The sequence below is a fragment of the Falco peregrinus genome, chromosome 9 (genome assembly GCF_023634155.1).
Source record: "Falco peregrinus isolate bFalPer1 chromosome 9, bFalPer1.pri, whole genome shotgun sequence".
NCBI classification, from domain to species: domain Eukaryota; kingdom Metazoa; phylum Chordata; class Aves; order Falconiformes; family Falconidae; genus Falco; species Falco peregrinus.
In genome coordinates, this window is record NC_073729.1 from 25,641,387 (window position 1) to 25,657,403 (window position 16,017).

The window sequence follows — 16,017 nt, forward strand, 5'->3', positions numbered from 1 at the left end:
ACGCCGCCCTCCCGGGTGGGTGGCACCAGCCTGGGCCGGTGCCCTCCTGTGACCGGACTGTGGGGCCGGTCCCACGGCGAGTTCCCCGGGAGGTGCTGGAGCCCCCGCGGTGTGGGAGCACCTGCCCTGCGCGGCGGCGGGAGGAGCCGCCCGTCGGACCCGCCGCTCCTCGCCGCGGCCTCGGGTCCCCGCGGCCCGGTGGGGCGAGAGCCAGGCAGCACCGGCAGCGCCGGGAGCCGAGCTAGCGCTGCCGCGGGGAGACAGTGAATGGAAAAAATGGTAAAAATAAAACAAAAAAAACCCAGCCGAAAACAACTGGATGGGCCCAAACACGGACACGCGACGCGTCCACGGGCAGGTTCCGCGCACGGCGGTTTCCCCTGGCGTGAACGTGCTCACTGAGTAAATCCCTCGGGATTTTAGCAGTGCCTCGTTGCCTTTCAGCGTTTTTACATTATTTGAACGCCCGAAGAGACCGGACCGGGCAACTCAGACGCATTAAAAAAAAAAAAAAAAAAAAAAAAAAAGAATAAATCACAGTAAAATAACACCTTGAAATTGTAACGCCTGGAAGCCCAGGTGCCCCCACGGCTTCACCCCGCTTCCAGCAACCGAAACGAAACGAAGGGCCCGGCGGAGGCTCCGCCGCGCTCCCGGAGGGGCTGGGGCTGGTTTTCCACGGGGACGCCTCTGCCCGTGCCGCCGCGGGGCTCGCCGAGCAGGAGCCTCACCGGAGTGCTATCTTTATTTTTTTTCCTATTCTCCCCCCCCCCCCCCCTTTTTTTCCCTCCCCCACCTCCTTTTTTTCTCTTTTTTTCCCTCTCCTTTTCTCCCATTTGTTTTCTTTTTTATTCCCCCCCCCTCCCCCTTTTGCTCTGCGGGCACAGGGATACCCCGCGAGCTGTAAACTGCCGCTTTCGCGAGGAGATAAATACATCTCCAGCCAGTTGCGTTGCATTATTCCGAGGGAAATAGCTGGCATTCCTACACCAGTTTATTTTGGAGCCGAAATTTCCCACCCTTCCCGCAGCGCTGGTCCCTGCGGAGCCGGGGCTGGACGGGGTCCCCCGGGCGCCAGGACCCCAGCGCCGGGCAGCACCCAGCTGGGCTACGGGCGGGCTCCCGGGGCCGAGCAGGACCCGATCCCGTCGGCAGAGGCCTGCAGGCGGCAAAGCTCTGGCCGCCCGTGGATGGAGCAAGCGGTGGGTGAGACTCGCCGAGGCTTTTTTTCCTCCGTTTCTCTGAGGAGGAGAATCCCGGCGCCACGCAAAACCCGATAACGATGAAATTATTTCCTCGCTCCGGCGGCGGGTGGGGACCGGCCTGGCTGCCTGGCACCGGGGGGGAGCTAAACTGGCCAAGTAACCCCCGGGACTGAGCGCTCCTTCCCCTCCTGCCGCCCCTTCCCGGGGTCGCACCGACGGGGAAAAGCGGGGAAAGGGCTTTTGTCCCCGCCGCAAGGCCAGAGCCGCTGGGCCGGGGGGCTGCAGAGAGGAGGCCCCTCTCCTCTGCTCCCCCCGGGGAAGAGCGGAGCCGCCGCAAGCGCGGCAGCCGGGGTCCCGCCGGCCCCGACGGGACGGTGAGGGACCGAGCGCTGCTCTCCGAAGCGGCCCGACCGGGCAGTGCAAGTGTCCCCCCGCGTCGGCGGGGCCGCTGGCCGCTAGAGAAAGGCAGGGCAGGCTGGGATCACCCTGGTGAGACCCCCTCGCCCCCGTTAGTACGGGGTTTATGGCAAAGCACAGCCGCAGCGCTCGCTGGAAGCAGAAACCCACCCAGGCCACGTCCTCTGCCACCAAACCCCTGCCGGAAAGTTTTCGCTGTGCTCCTCGGCATCCACCGGCGACGGGGCGGGGGGGGGGGGGGGGGGTCATCGCCTCCCGCCGGGCTGGCGGAGCGACCCCCAGACATGCGGCGGGGCCCGCCGAGGAGGGGGCCAACCCCACCCCTCCCCGCGGGGCGGGCGGACACCTCCAGCCTGGCGGGGGGGTGGAGGGAGAGTTGCTGCCCGCGGGTCCGGGGCGGTGCGGGGCACCCTTGGGGGCCGCATCCTGCCCCCGCTCCTTCCGGCGCCCGCGGCCCCCGCGCCAGGGGCCTGCCGGCGGGTGCGTCCCCCCCGCCGGGAGCGGAGCCGGCGGGACTTATCCCGTCCCCCCCCTGCCGGGAGGCGCCCAATCCTGGCCGGGACCGGGGCTACCCCGCCGGCCGTCACGTGGGCCGGGCCGCACCGGGGCCCGCCGTAAAGAGCCGCCGCCGCCGCCGCCGCCGCCACTTCCCCGCAGGGCGCAGCCAAGGACGCACCCACGGGAGACGGCGGCGGCGGGAGGGGAGGGACCGGGGGAGGGCAGCCCCTCTCTGCCGGGGTCTCCTGCTTGTTTTGGTTTTTCTCCTCCCTCCCCCGTAAACTTTATTCTATTTTTATCATCATTATTGTTATTATTATCTTACTTTCCTGGGATTTCCCTGGATGGTCCGAGCGCAGCTTCATGCCCACCTGGCCATGCCCGGCTCCGCTCCCGGCCCGCTGCCATGTGAGTACCTGTGCGGGAGCGGCCGGGGGGGGGGCCGGGGGCGGGATGCGGGATGCTCCTTCGGTGCCCCGCGGCTTGAGCCCTCCGGAGAGGCCTGCCTGAGGGGCATTCCGCTTTTTCACATGAAAGCGGCAGCTCTGGTGAAGATGGGACACCGGGGCTGCTCCGGGTCGGGGGCCGCTGCCCAGGCCCGCTGGGACCCCGCTCCCGCTCGGCCCGGGCGCTCGAGGGGGCCCTGCCGCCGCCGGCCGCCTCCCCGCCAGCCAGGCCCTGCGGCGCGCTGCAGGCCCGGGGCTCGGGAAAAGACGGGAAAGGAAACACTTTTGAGGAAGAAAGGAGAAAAAAAAAAAAAGGAAAGAAAGAAAATTTAAAAAAAATTTCCGGGCCCTTGGAAGTGCCCCGGCGGGGCGGCGGGAGGGGGCCGGGGGCGCTGCCCCTTCACCGAGGGTATTCCTCGCCGTGGCGGGGCTGCTCGCTTTGCCCGGCGCCTCGGGTTTCCCCGGCGGGACGAGCTGACCAGAGGAAAGCTTAAAGGGGGAAAAAAAATATAATCACAAATTACAGCCCCTGCTTGAGGCAGGGAAGAGGCGCTTGCGCCGCGGGAAGCGCCGATGGGTGCGCAGGAGCCCGGGCCGGGGTCTCCCGGGGTCGGCCGGGGTCTCAGCTCTCGGCTCTCCCCCCAGGTTCCTCTGAGTGAGCCCCGCGGCACCGTCGGGGCGCAGCCGGCCGGGCCCTGAGCAGCCATCGCCGCCGCCGAGGACGGAACATGTATCAGGGTCTGGCCCTCGCCCCCAACCATGGCCAGTCGGCTTATTCCCACGACTCCAGCAACTTCCTCCACTCGTCGGCCGGCTCACCCGTCTACGTGCCCACCACCCGGGTACCCTCCGTCCTCCAGACGCTGCCCTACCTGCAAGGCTGCGAGCCGCACCAAAGCCACCTCACCAACCCCCCGGGCTGGGGGCAGAGCAGCAGCGAGGCCGCCGCTTTCAACGCCGGCAGCCCCCACCCGCCGTCGGGCTTCTCCTACTCACACAGCCCCCCAGGCAGCAGCCCCCCGGGCCGCGACGGTGCCTACCAGGGGTCCCTGCTGCTGGGCGGCGGGGGCCGGGAGCAGTACGGCAACGCCTTGGTGCGCTCCGTTAATGGGTCCTACTCCAGCCCCTACCCCGCCTACGTGACCCCCGAGATACCGCCTTCCTGGACGGCCGGACACTTTGAGAGCAGCGTGCTGCACAGCCTGCAGACGAGGCAGGCGGCTTTGCCCGGCCGCAGGTCCACCTTCGGTAGGTCGCCGTCGCCCCTCACCGTCACCTCGGGGCGCCGGGTCGGAGCCGTCCCACGCCCCAGGCGTGTTGGTGGCCCGGCCCTGGGGGGGCAGCCCTGACGGGGAAGCAGGGGGTGATTTTATCCAGGGATGGAGCGCTGGTCAGGGCACGGGGGGTGCCTGGCTGACCCGGGGCAGAGGTGGGGTGCGTGGGTGTGTGTGTCACGCAGGGCAAAGACCACGTTTCAAAGGAGAGCAATTCCCCCGGCGGACAGAGGAGCAGAGGCCGTTCAACGCCTCCCCCCCACCCCCCTCCGGTATCTCCTTCCCACAATATCGACTTTGTGCCTGTGCTTCAATACTTACCCTTGTGTTTAAATTAGCGGGGCAGATTTATAGCTCCCTCCCTTTTAAGTAATTTATTGTGGTAAATTAGTTTATATTTGAACAGACTCTCGGTCTCCTAATTCGCCTTGGCCCAAACAGGTCCGCAGCTGCATCGCTCTGCGGCCTTTGGGGAGGCACTGGGACGCGCTCAGGCGTTGAACAATAAACCTCACTTCGTTTGCATCCACACCGGAGGGTCCTTTTAAACCGAGCCCCGAGCAAATAAAAGTTCGGGGCTTGATTTAAAAGCGCTGTCCGTGCGCAGGGTTTATAACCCCGGGGGTGCTTCGCCGTCCTCCTCCGGCGGTGGTTTGCAAAGTCCTTTAAAAACCACTTCAAGATCTCAGCCGCGTTATCATCTCTACTGCGGTGAAGCGAATTATCTTATCTTTAGCCCAAGAACAAAGTTAAAGCCGGGAAGCAGCCCCCTCCCCACCGGGCTGCCTCGCCGCCCCCGCCGGAGGTGCTCGGGAGCGGTTTCTTTCCAGGATTTTCTTTGTCTGGGAAAATCCGTTGCGTTGTGTGGGAAGGGATCGCCCCGGTCCTGCGGAGGGAAGGTGGTGGCGCAGAAATCTCTTCTCCGCGCTGAATTTGGTGGTTTGGGAGCCAGAATAGTGGCCGCCGTCCTCCGTGCCGTTTATTTTTACTCTTGAATAGTGTAAACCGCTCTTAAGTAGTGTAAACTGTTCTTTTTTTCATTTAATGAATTATTGCAGCTTTTTTTTTTTTTGCTTATTACATTTAATTTTTGTTTTCCGTTTTCCCCTTTTTAATTTTTGTTCTTTTGCCTTTTTCTTTCCGTTGGATGATTATTAATTAATACGATCGAAGATGAAAAAAAATAACGTATTTTTCTTCGGAAGAAAATAACATTCCAGGGGGAGGAAATTATTTGAAATAGAAAGAGAAAAGCGGCAGGAGGAAAGAGAGCGCCTCTCAATCGAGGTTTTGCTCCGGGATGCCCGTTCGCCGCGGCGCCGCGCTCGGGGCAGAGGCGGACCGGGGAGGTGCTCGGAGCGGGCGGCTTCTTCCCGGGGCTTTCGGGGGAAGAGGGGGGAGAAAAGTGAGGGAAAAGCCTCGCTAGCAGGAGCTGGGGGCCGCGGGCTGCCAATGATGCTCTGCCAGGGCGACCGCGGCTCCCCGCCCGGCGGTGCGGGCGAGCGGAGCCGCTCCCGGCATCGCTCCACCGGCAGCCCCGGCCGGGCCGGCCCCGGCGGCCAAAGCGCCTTGATGGAAAACAGGAAAATCGCCCTATTTTACACCCCCACCCCCATTTGTTTTTGCAGCCCGGGTGCAGGGATAACACCACTGATGGGCTCCCTGCGTATTCCCATCCCAGGGAGACCCCAGCCACACTCAGCCCTTTGGGGTCTTTTGGGGAAGGGATGGGGGAATGTGCTGTCTTTGAGCAAAATTAAGGTGTGGAGGGAATAAAGGGGTTTGTCCACCCTTTGTAGGGTGGAGGTCAGCTCCCCCCGGGCAGGGGTGGTCCCTCGCAGTGGGGTACAGGATCAGGGCCCCTCTCCCACAGGGTCCCCACGGGCAGCTCGGCCCCGGGTGTCCCTGAGTGGTGAGATCGGCTCCTGACCCGCCTGTCTTGGGTGTCTTTCCCAGAGTACCTGGAGGAGTTCCCTGGGGATGGCCGGGAGTGCGTGAACTGTGGGGCCATGTCCACACCGCTCTGGAGGAAGGATGGCACCGGGCACTACCTGTGCAACGCCTGCGGCCTCTACCACAAAATGAACGGCATCAACCGGCCGCTCAAGCCGCAGAAGAGGCTGGTAAGAGAGGGAAACCCCGCAGGGACCCCCTGCTCCACCTGGGGGGTGGCTGGAGGGCAGGAGGGGGGGCGTTGTCGCAGTGCCCGCGCTGTTGTGGTCTCCGTACTTGTGTTTGGGTCTGTCTGACCCTCAGCCATCCGCTAAAAAAAATGTCATCAGCACTGGCAAGAGCCCCTTGTTGCGGTGCAGAGCTGGCTCCGGTCAGGAGGAGTGGAGTAAAGCCGGAGGGATTGCTGCCCCGGCACAGCGGGTGGGCAGCACCGAGCCAGGGCAGTCCCGGGGCTGCACGGAGGGGCTGCACTGCCACTGGGCAGGGGCCGACCAGCCTGGGCTCTGTGGGCTTCTCCCAGCTCCGTTCCCACAGTGGGTGCATTGCCTTTTATTCTACTACTACTACTACTACTATTATTATTATTATTTATTTCATAGTTCTTCATACAGACACACAGTCTAGGCAGGGTGGTTGAACAGGAGACAGAGCTGAACCTGAGCTGGTCCGGGCAGGTCTACAACCACTCGCAATGGGAGCGGGATGGGGCCCAGTTCCCCCACTGCCTTCACCCGCCTGAGGAGGAAATTTGGGGTTTGGTAGTTCGTGGTTCCTCTGCAGGTCAAAGCATTAATTATCCCTCCTCAATGTGATATTGGGCTTCCTTCAATTGGGATCCCATCGTGAGAGAGGAAAGGCACCTCCTTTTTTTTTTTTTTTTTTTGTAGAGTCACTTTGGGATGTTTAAATTTGGTGGTAACAGTTTGGGTTTCAGAGCCTGTCATCAGAAGCCGTCGTTACAAACAGGATGTTTGTCAGAGCCGTGCTGGGGAACAGCTGGGAGCTCCTTTTGCTTTCACTCCGGGTGTATTCCTGCAGTTTTTTCTTGCATTGCAAAACAAATCATTAGCAATAACCCAACAGTGACAAGTTTCTGTGTAAGAAAAGCATAAAAAAAAAAAAAAAGTTGGGATTGAGCAAGATGTTTCATTCTATTCCCAATTCCAGAAATGTGACTCTGGATTTGCAACATGAAATGAGCAGCAGCTCTGTGGAAAATCATGCTGTTTTGTTCATCACATCAAAATTGAGGCATTGCTGTGAAACATTCAGCATTATCCGACAGGATTTGCCTCTCTCACTGAAACCTCCCTGGTCTCTTTTAATGTAATGACATCAAATCTGCACCCCGGTAGCAGGCTCTGATCGCGGCTGCGCTGCAAATCTCAGACTTACGCTGCTGATTTCTTCGCAGCAAATACGACCCGTGCATAGAGAGAGAGGTGTAAACCAGTTTAAATCCAAACTCCACATTTTGGACTGGCATCAAAATGTGGCACGGGATGGATTTTCAGGGGTTTTTTTGAACTGCTTTTACCCAGAGGAATTGGAGAGGTCTCACTGCTATTCAGTATTATGTTTCAGCATGTGGGAAGGGGGGCAGCCTTGCGTTGCCTGCACCCTTTCTGCACGGTGCAGGCAGCGCTCAGGGACCCCGAGCTCTGCTCCTCTGCTGCTGCCGGCAGAGCCCCGTGCGCAGCACCCGTGAGGCATTTTCCAGCAAACCGTTCCACAAAGTTTTCTGGTGGAGAGTGCCGGTTTGCAGAATTAAGCCTGTTTCCCAGGCATAAGTTAATCTTGCATGGAATTATCAAAGCACTTCCAACCTTTTTTATTATTATTTTAACAATCAATACAATAAAGATAAAGCCCAAATGAAAGGGCTGATTCTTATCTAGGGAGGATGTTTCAGTAAAGTTGGAGTACTTGAGGAGATTTTGTTCATGGATTAGAAAAGGGGCAGCAATTTTGACTTGCCATCCTGACTTTGGAATGAAACATTTCAAAATCTTGGATTTTCCCAAGGGTTTGAAATGTCATGTTGCAACAAGTTCTGCCCCATCGGAGGAAGGGGGATCTGCTGATGATGGATAAGAGGGTGCCAGGCATGCTCTGCGGATCCATCACTGAGGGAGCGACCTGCACCCCTGTGGCTTGGGGTGTTTCTTCCCCCAAATGATTTCCATGGCAGGGGAGGTCTTCCCTGATTGTAACCTCACCTGCATGGGCTGGGTGGGAGCAGAGCAGTGGACACGGTCACACACCGTTGCTCTAGGAACGATGAAGTTGGCTGTTTCACAATGCAGTGAAATACAGACCAGGGAAGGGGAAATGGTTGCTTTTGTCCTTTACGTGACGACCTTTGTTCTGCAAGTAGGTGCTGCACCAGGAGTTATTCTGGCTTCTGTTTTCACAAAGCAAAGTCCCACTGAAAGCTCTGGAGAATGCAACGTGGCCCAGATCACACTGCGGGAATGTCGTCCTGCAGCTCCGTAGTGCTCAGCCTGCTTGTGTCGGGGAGAGGGTGAGCAACACTAGTGTAGTTTCCAGTTCATTTTTTGTTTCTATTTTTGAAATAAGCGCAACATCCTCTATGCAGCAGGGACAGCCGTTTTGCTACAGCTTGTGTCTGGATTCAAAGCACTGTGGCTTTTGGCAGAAAGAATTTATCTTAGGGGAGGGTAGAAGCAGCACTTTACTTTAAGCAGTATCTTTTCTAGCCAAACTTTCTTGACGCATTTCACAAGATGATGCCTTAGACCCAGTCCTACAAGCCAAATCACTTTTACTGTGCAGAAGCAGGTGGTGGAGGTGGATGGCTCCATCCTTGCGCATGCAATGCCTCGTGTCAGGAGCAGAGCTGCGCTGCATGGTGCACCATGGGGGGCAGGTGCAGCAGCCATCCTGTGCTCAGCAGCTCCCGCAGCACCCAGAGTTGAAGGACTAACCTGCAGTTGAGTTTTTTTGGCTTGGCTCAGGGTTTTATTTTCAGCCTGTCCTTTTTTACAGTTTGCAATGCAGAGTGAGTTTGGTGACACTGTAAGGGAAGGTGGGGATGCATCCAGTCACAGCTCTGGGACAATCTAATAGGACCCTAGAGCTGTGCAGTGTTCATGGAGTCTGCCTCTGCTTTCTCCTGGCCATCAGTTCCTGCTGCTCCCTCATCCTCCAAGGTGCAGATTTGCCCCGAGCCATGGTAACAAAGGCAGATCTCAGAGGATGATGCTGCCGGTGCTCTGAGCCTCGGATCTGTCCACTTTCAGGAGCTGAGCTCAGGTATCTCAGCATGCTTTGCTGCAACCTCTTTCCAATCAACATCAAGTCCCCTCCATCCTGCTGGAAAGGAGGACAGAGAAGCATTGATTAAATCTGGGGGTTCAGGGGCTACTTTTTTTCTGTGAAAACCTGTGATTTCATTTGCCCCTTCAAAAAGGAGGTGAAGCAAAGTCTGTGATGGCTTTGGGCTCCCTTGGAAGGACCTGCTCTGCTGGCTCTGAATTTTTCAGGCTCTCCAAGCAGCGCTCACACACGGTTGATTCGATGTGCACCAGCTCACTATTCCTTGAGCTTATCGGCAGCGTTTGGCTGTCAAGCCTGGTCCATGAAGAGTTTTTGTTTGAGTGTATGCTGCACTGCAATTGTATAAATAAACACTGGAGCACAATGTTGAAGTCAACAACTTCCTAGACAAGGTCAGAATGGTACAAAGGCAGCCGGGTGGAGGCAGGCAGAAATGCATTTTCTTTTAAGGGAACTGCTGGGAAACCAGCAATAATGTATTGTACCCTCGTCCTTCAGTGGGTAACAGTAGCCTTGACTGTCTCTTTCTTGCTAAGCTGACCGATTGTGTTGCAGGGCCTGGTTCTCGTGGGCTTTCTGGAGTTGAAATTGTAGTATTTGGTCATGGGCAATGGTTTCTGCTCTTCCCAGCCATGCAGTGAGGAGGCAGCCTGCAGAGTGATGTGCGGGAGATGCAAAAGGCACATGCCACTGCCCCAGCAGAAAGCCCTTGAGCAGATTGCGCCGCAGTACTGGCAGGGTGGGCAGAGCCCTGGCAGGGCTGGCATTGCCCTTGGGCCACCAGAGCCACAGGTCTCATTGCCACCTTGTCTGCAGGCTGTGAGCAAAGTGTTGTGTGAAATAGGAATAGTATGTCCCTCCCTCCCAGGGACCTGTGATGGCCCAGAAATCTTGGGGCTTTCCAAAGGGCTTTGCGTTGCCCTTCCTCCATCCACAGGTGATGACAGATCTCACCGGCCCACGCTGGGCACAGTGACCCCAGGGCTGAGTGCCTCCAAATTCCCCTCTGGACCTCAGAGCCCAGGCACCTCCCTCCTCTCCCATTCCCATTGGGGCTGAGGTCCCTCCTGGCTGCAGGGGTGAGCGGCACAGCCCCAGCGGCCGAAGGGCTTTAAGGAAGCTCTGTAGCTGCTCCAGCATCTTGCTCTGACACCATGTCCCATATTAGGGACAAGGATTGCTTGTCCCCTCCTCTGTGCCAGGCTTGTCAGCTCACACCTTGGTGTATTATTATTATTTTTGCTTGGCTATTTCTTGAAAGCTAAATAATTTCCAAAGCAATACCATTATTTGCAAATAGCTGCTGAGACCCCTTTGCTGAGCAACGAGTGAATCAAAGCTTGGGCATGTCACTTGTGTCTCTTGAAACTCAAAGCTGATCTTTATTTGAATGCTAAGCTTGTAAAAACATTTCATTTTTATTCCTACTCTCCCCACCTCATTCATTATATTGCTCAGTCATGATATCAAGCAATAATGGAAGAATAAACAAACAGGGAGTTCTTTATTGCCTGCATCACCTATCGTCTGCCTTTGAGAGGAACCAACATGATTTTTCTCAAGGTTGAAGAACATATTCAAACACCTGAACACGGAAAGCCTGTGATATTATGTCACTGGTATCTTGTACTCAGTGAAGTCTTTTATTAAAATAGTTTCAATACCTAGTGTTAAGAGTCTTTCAAATGAAATGCTTATTGACCTGACAAGTCTGTTATATAGAGACCTGTGAATTTTCCAGTGGCTTGGAGTACAATTGTCAGAAATGAGTGTGCTACTTCTGCCAGAATATTTTCCTTCTCCACTTGGAATTATTAACATTTCAGAGCCAGCAATCACTGCACTCACAAAATATGTCATTAATTAATGTTTGCATGGTGTTTCTGCAGCCTGTAAGAGAACAGATTATCTGTGAGACATGCAAAGAATAACCTCCCTGATCCCATCATGGCCAGTTCAGTTTGGTTCTGCTCAGTTCAGCCAGTTGATTCCGGTTGTCTTAAACCAGAGATTAATTGGGATGTAGCTAACTTTAGTGGTAGTTCTGAGTGCAGAAAAACAGAAGAGTTCACTTAAAGCATGGGGAGTTTTGTTCGTGTGCTTAAAGCCTGGATGGCATTTTCCATCTCTTTCTCCATCTGAGCAGATCTCCTGGAGGAAAGTTCTCTGTGCTCTGAGTCCTGATCACTTCCAGCAGATTTGTTGGAAGTTTGTGAAACGAGTTGCAAGGATATTTGCCAGGTTTATCAAGCTCAATAGCTCAATAAAAAAAAAAAAAAAAAAGCACTTGCAAATTAGAGTGATCTCATTTGAATGTAATTTCTTTGATCTGAATTTGGCTATCATGTGTGTTTCATATATTCCAGGAAATCGGCGTAATTGGAGATTTTATTTTTATATGAAAGGAAACTTCCCAATTCATCATTCCTATGTGTGCATTCATGTGTGTGTTTGCTTGTTTTTAAGTCTTCATCTAGACGTGCTGGCCTATGTTGCACTAACTGCCACACAACCAACACCACCCTCTGGAGAAGGAACGCCGAAGGAGAGCCTGTCTGCAATGCCTGCGGCTTGTACATGAAGCTCCACGGGGTGAGGACCACGTCTGCACCAGGAGGGACCCTTGGGGCACTGGGATCACCTCCCAGCAGGTCCAGGATATCAGGTCTAGAGGGACCAACCTTTAGACTGGACCCTGAAGAGCCATAACCCAGTCCTGTCTCCTCAAACAGTTAAAAGCTCAGTCTGCTGAGGTTCTCCAGTATAAGGCTGAGGGGGGACTGGAACACTGTCAGGAGGTACCTGGAGGAGAGATTTCTGGCATTGGGTGGCTCTTCATTAGGTTGTTTGCCAAATTACTCCCCAAAGAATAATAATAAGGAAGAAATTCTTCCCTGTGAGGGCGGCGAGGCGCTGGCACAGGCTGCCCAGAGCAGCTGGGGGTGCCCTGTCCCTGGCAGGGTTCAGGGCTGGGCTGGACGGGGCTGGGGGCAACCTGGGCTGGTGGGAGGGGTCCCTGCCCGGGGCAGAGGCATTGGAACTAGGTGGTCTTTAAGGTCCCTTCCAACCCAAACTGTACTATGATTCTATAAAAACAGAAAGCTAACCCAGGCTCCAGGAGCTCCCCAAACCCAGAATAGAAATAAGGAGGAGCATGTTTCTTCTTGATGTGGTAATTAAGAACGTGTGAAGGAGTCCACACGGAGGCTGGCTGATAACATTTATCCACAGAGGATGAGAACTGTTCATAACGTGTCCATCAGTCAAAGAGGAGACTTCATCCCTCCTTATAGGCCTCTTCAAACTTCTGCCATAAAGGTTATTAAAGTCTCTTCATCCCGTGACCGTTCCCTCTGAGCCATGTAGGATCTCAGTCTGTCAGTGTAATTTAGTAGGGCCCTGTCATAAAGGTCACTAATAAATCAGGAAAAGGAAAATAGGAAATAAAGGAAAAAACAAAATTTGTGGGAAAGCCTTAGCTGTTAGCCTTATACATCTTCCAGCCAAGGCCTGTTGCAGAGAAAAATAGCACTTAGTGAAGGACAAGGACTTCAGGTGCTTTGCATGAGCTACAGCATGTAAAATGGGAGAGTAACACGTGTAGGAAGGAGCTAAGTAAAGTACCATATTAATAATTCCAAACCTTATGAATGTCAAGGTACCACGACCTCTGGCCATGAAAAAGGAAAGCATCCAGACGAGGAAAAGGAAGCCTAAAAACATTACCAAAGGCAAAACCTCAACAGGTACAGTGCTGCTATGATCCATCACAGGGGCCTGGAGCACAATTCACGTCAACATGTCTTCGGCAAGAAATTACGATGATCAGAAAATAATACTGTGGGTTTTTCCCCTGATGATTGCTTTAGATGTGGGGCCTGTATTTATGCATAGACCTCATGTGGAAGGAGGATGCTGGGTGGGAAGTCTCACTGCTGCCATATTCCTGTGAGGTTCCTCTGTGCTGTGGGCACCAGGCTCCAGCTCAGCAGTGCTCATGTTCAAGCAGATCCGAGCTAAATTGAGTAATGGGAAAAAAAAAGGTCTGGGAGTGGTGTTTTAAAGAGTCATGGGGAAGGTATCATGATGCATTCAACATCAGCCCATCTGGTCTGTACCAGGACCAGCACTGCCAGGCTGTGAGACAGTGCTGCTCCTTCTCCATCATCAACTTGGCAGCCAAATACAAAGCCTTACCCTGACAGTGATGCGGTGGAGAAAGAGAACAGTAGAGTTATGCCATGAGATGTGACAGTAGCCATTAAAATAGACATTTCCTCAAGGGCAGATTTGCACCTACGTTGCTTCACCATCCTGTACTGATTGTCTTCCAGGGTCTACGACTTCGGCCACTAACTCCCCTTCTTCCATTACGAACTCAGACAGCACGGTCACTTTAAAGTCAGAGCCCAGCGCGACCTCGCAGTATCCTGGACAAACCATTGTGTCGGTGTCCCAGGTAAGGCACAGGGGCTCACAGCCATTGCCTGCAGGGTGGATGCTCCACATGCCTCGGTAGTCACTGACCCGGGGGGCTTTGATGAGGCTAAGCAATTAGCTGATTGCATTGGGGGCCACCAGTCTGATGGACTGCCTCAGACTGAGGAAAGCAGGGAGCGTGAGCCAAGATGTTGCAGAGCAGGAAGGCGGCCAGCGCGTTGGCTCCCCGTTGGCTCTTCTGTCTTGCAGCGTGGAACTGGGAGGTCCAAGCCCTGCTGCTGCGGAGGCGACCAGTGACAAACAAACTTTGGCACAGAGCTGAGTTTAATTCCCATCTCCTGCCATGAAATCTTAGGAGTTACAACCCTATCGAGTTGGCAGGGTCAGCCCAGGGTGGAAGCCTCTGTAGCTCCCAAGAAAATGGTCCCTGGGCATACATTATCTGCGCTTTATAGCCCTGAGGTGCTCAGTGCTCACAGAGCTGTAATGCTGTCAGAGACCCCAGACTGCAAGGCTGTGCTTCTGCCCCAAGGGTTTCTTTGGGGCGGGTTTCTCTTTTGTCTTGGCAGAGGAAAAAATGGCTTTAAATCAACTCACGCATCAAAATTTTGTGACCCAGCACTATCTTTATGCTGGGTCTAAGCCCTCCCTGAGCTGGACATGTGTGCATGGAGGAGAAGCTCAGCTCCAGCACCCGAGCGCCTGGCGTGATGCCAGCTGCGCTGTATGGGATAGGGTTGGGGTTTTTGGTTTTGGTTTTTTTTTTCTGAAACCAATAAATCTGATTTGTGCTGTGCTCTTAAAAAATATGCACATAGCTAGGGATCTCCAAACTGGATGTATTTAGCCAATAAATAAATGCAGCTGGGCCCCAGGACGCCTGCTCCCCGCTTGGTCCTTGTGCTTGCTGGGGGTGGAGCACCCTTCCTGCCCTCTCCGGCTCCTCCGAAGGCCAGCAGTAGCGTCAGGGGTAACCCACCCTGTTCATAACCCATCCTAGTCCTACCACCATGTCACAACAAGGAGGAGCGTGACCAATTGGCTCATAACAGACTTTCTAATGACTTTGTGCTTCCCTCCCTGGGGCAGGCGCAGAGCCAGTCGGACGAGGCACTGGCTGGCGGCCACAGCGAATTCAAGTTCGAGCCCGAGGACTACACCTTCTCCCCCAGCACCATGGCCCCACAGCCTGGGCTGAGCGTGCCGCTCCGGCAGGACTCCTGGTGCGCCCTGGCACTCGCCTAGAGCCCCCAACCTCCAGCCAAAAGCCTCGGGACCAACGTTTTCATCTGGTCCTGCAAATGGCCAGCGGGCAGGAGGACGGGCTGCCCCGGTGCTTCGGGACTGTGGGGTGTCGAGCCATGGCCGCAGGACAGGTTTCTTTTGGAGGGTGCGTGTGGACAATGCTGGCTGGACGGGGCCAGGATGGTCCCACTGTGGCAGCAGCTCCCCAGAAAGCTCATCCTTGACCAGAGTGACCCAGGGTTGCCTCCCCGAGGCTGGAGTCCTGGGGCCACCTCTGTTTTTCCGGGGAAAGCCTTCCTCCTTTGAGATGAAACCAGCAAATAAATGCATCCCAGAATCTATGTTTATTCGCAGTGATTTCTCCCTCCTATGACTCCTCTGTGTGCAATTTATTCCACTTTCCAATAAAGACTGTAATAACATGGCACCAGATAACTTAATTTTATTAAAATGTAAACTGTGGCCTCCCTTATGTTTTATTTGCCACAACAGGAAAAAAAGAGAAAAAAAAAAAGTGCAACGGTTGTTTTAAACATTTACTGTTTTATATTAAAAATTACCATCTCTTTAGAGTGTTAGCTTCTGAAGCGTTTAGCGTATCAACACTGAGCTGATGAGTCATACATGAAATAAACACGCTGCTCTTCCCTTTCCAGCTCCAAACAAAGATTTTTTTATTATTATTTTAGGCAAACCACATGACAAAAATGGTCAAAACCTCCCAATAATAAAAGAATATTGAAATGTTGTTTTTCTTTTGTATTTCCTGATTGTTTTTGATATTGCCAACTCTAAGCATTAGAAAATCAGAAGTTAGTCCTCCAGAAGTTAACAGAAAGGTTTGAGAGACTGAAAAATAAAGGATGTTTTGGAGGTATATTTGTTTGCATCCAGTTTGAGGGATGTTTTGGATGGAGGATTTCCAGCTTGCAGCCATGCAGGGCAGAGATTCCTTTTTAATTATTTTAATGAAAGCCAAGTAGAAAAAGATTTATTGGAGCTGAGCTGTAGCAGAAGACCATCAGTGATGCAAAACCCACATCACTCTTCCAAAGGCCAGCAACAGTGTGTTTCTACAGCTTCTCAGAGCTGCTGCGGGGAGGTGGGTGATGGGGCGATACACTCTAATGGGGGGATGCGAGGAGGCCCTGAAGCTGGTGGGGAGCCTGGGGGTGAGGAGAAGACCATACTGAGGGGAGGTGGGTGGGAAATGAAGGGGGAGCAAGGTCATGAAGTTGC

The 16,017-nt window shown here is 54.4% G+C and overlaps 1 protein-coding gene across 1 annotated transcript; it reads left to right on the forward strand.

Annotated features, from left to right (window-relative positions):
- Window positions 1–2,339: 2,339 nt before the first annotated feature.
- Window positions 2,340–15,526, forward strand: GATA5 (GATA binding protein 5). Its single transcript, XM_055814458.1, has 7 exons — window positions 2,340–2,528; window positions 3,212–3,814; window positions 5,797–5,963; window positions 11,560–11,685; window positions 12,752–12,839; window positions 13,428–13,552; window positions 14,623–15,526. The coding sequence occupies exons 2-7, from the start codon at window positions 3,295–3,297 to the stop codon at window positions 14,776–14,778; spliced, it is 1,182 nt and encodes a 393-aa protein (XP_055670433.1). The 5' UTR covers window positions 2,340–2,528; window positions 3,212–3,294; the 3' UTR covers window positions 14,779–15,526.
- The last annotated feature ends 491 nt before the right edge of the window (window positions 15,527–16,017 follow it).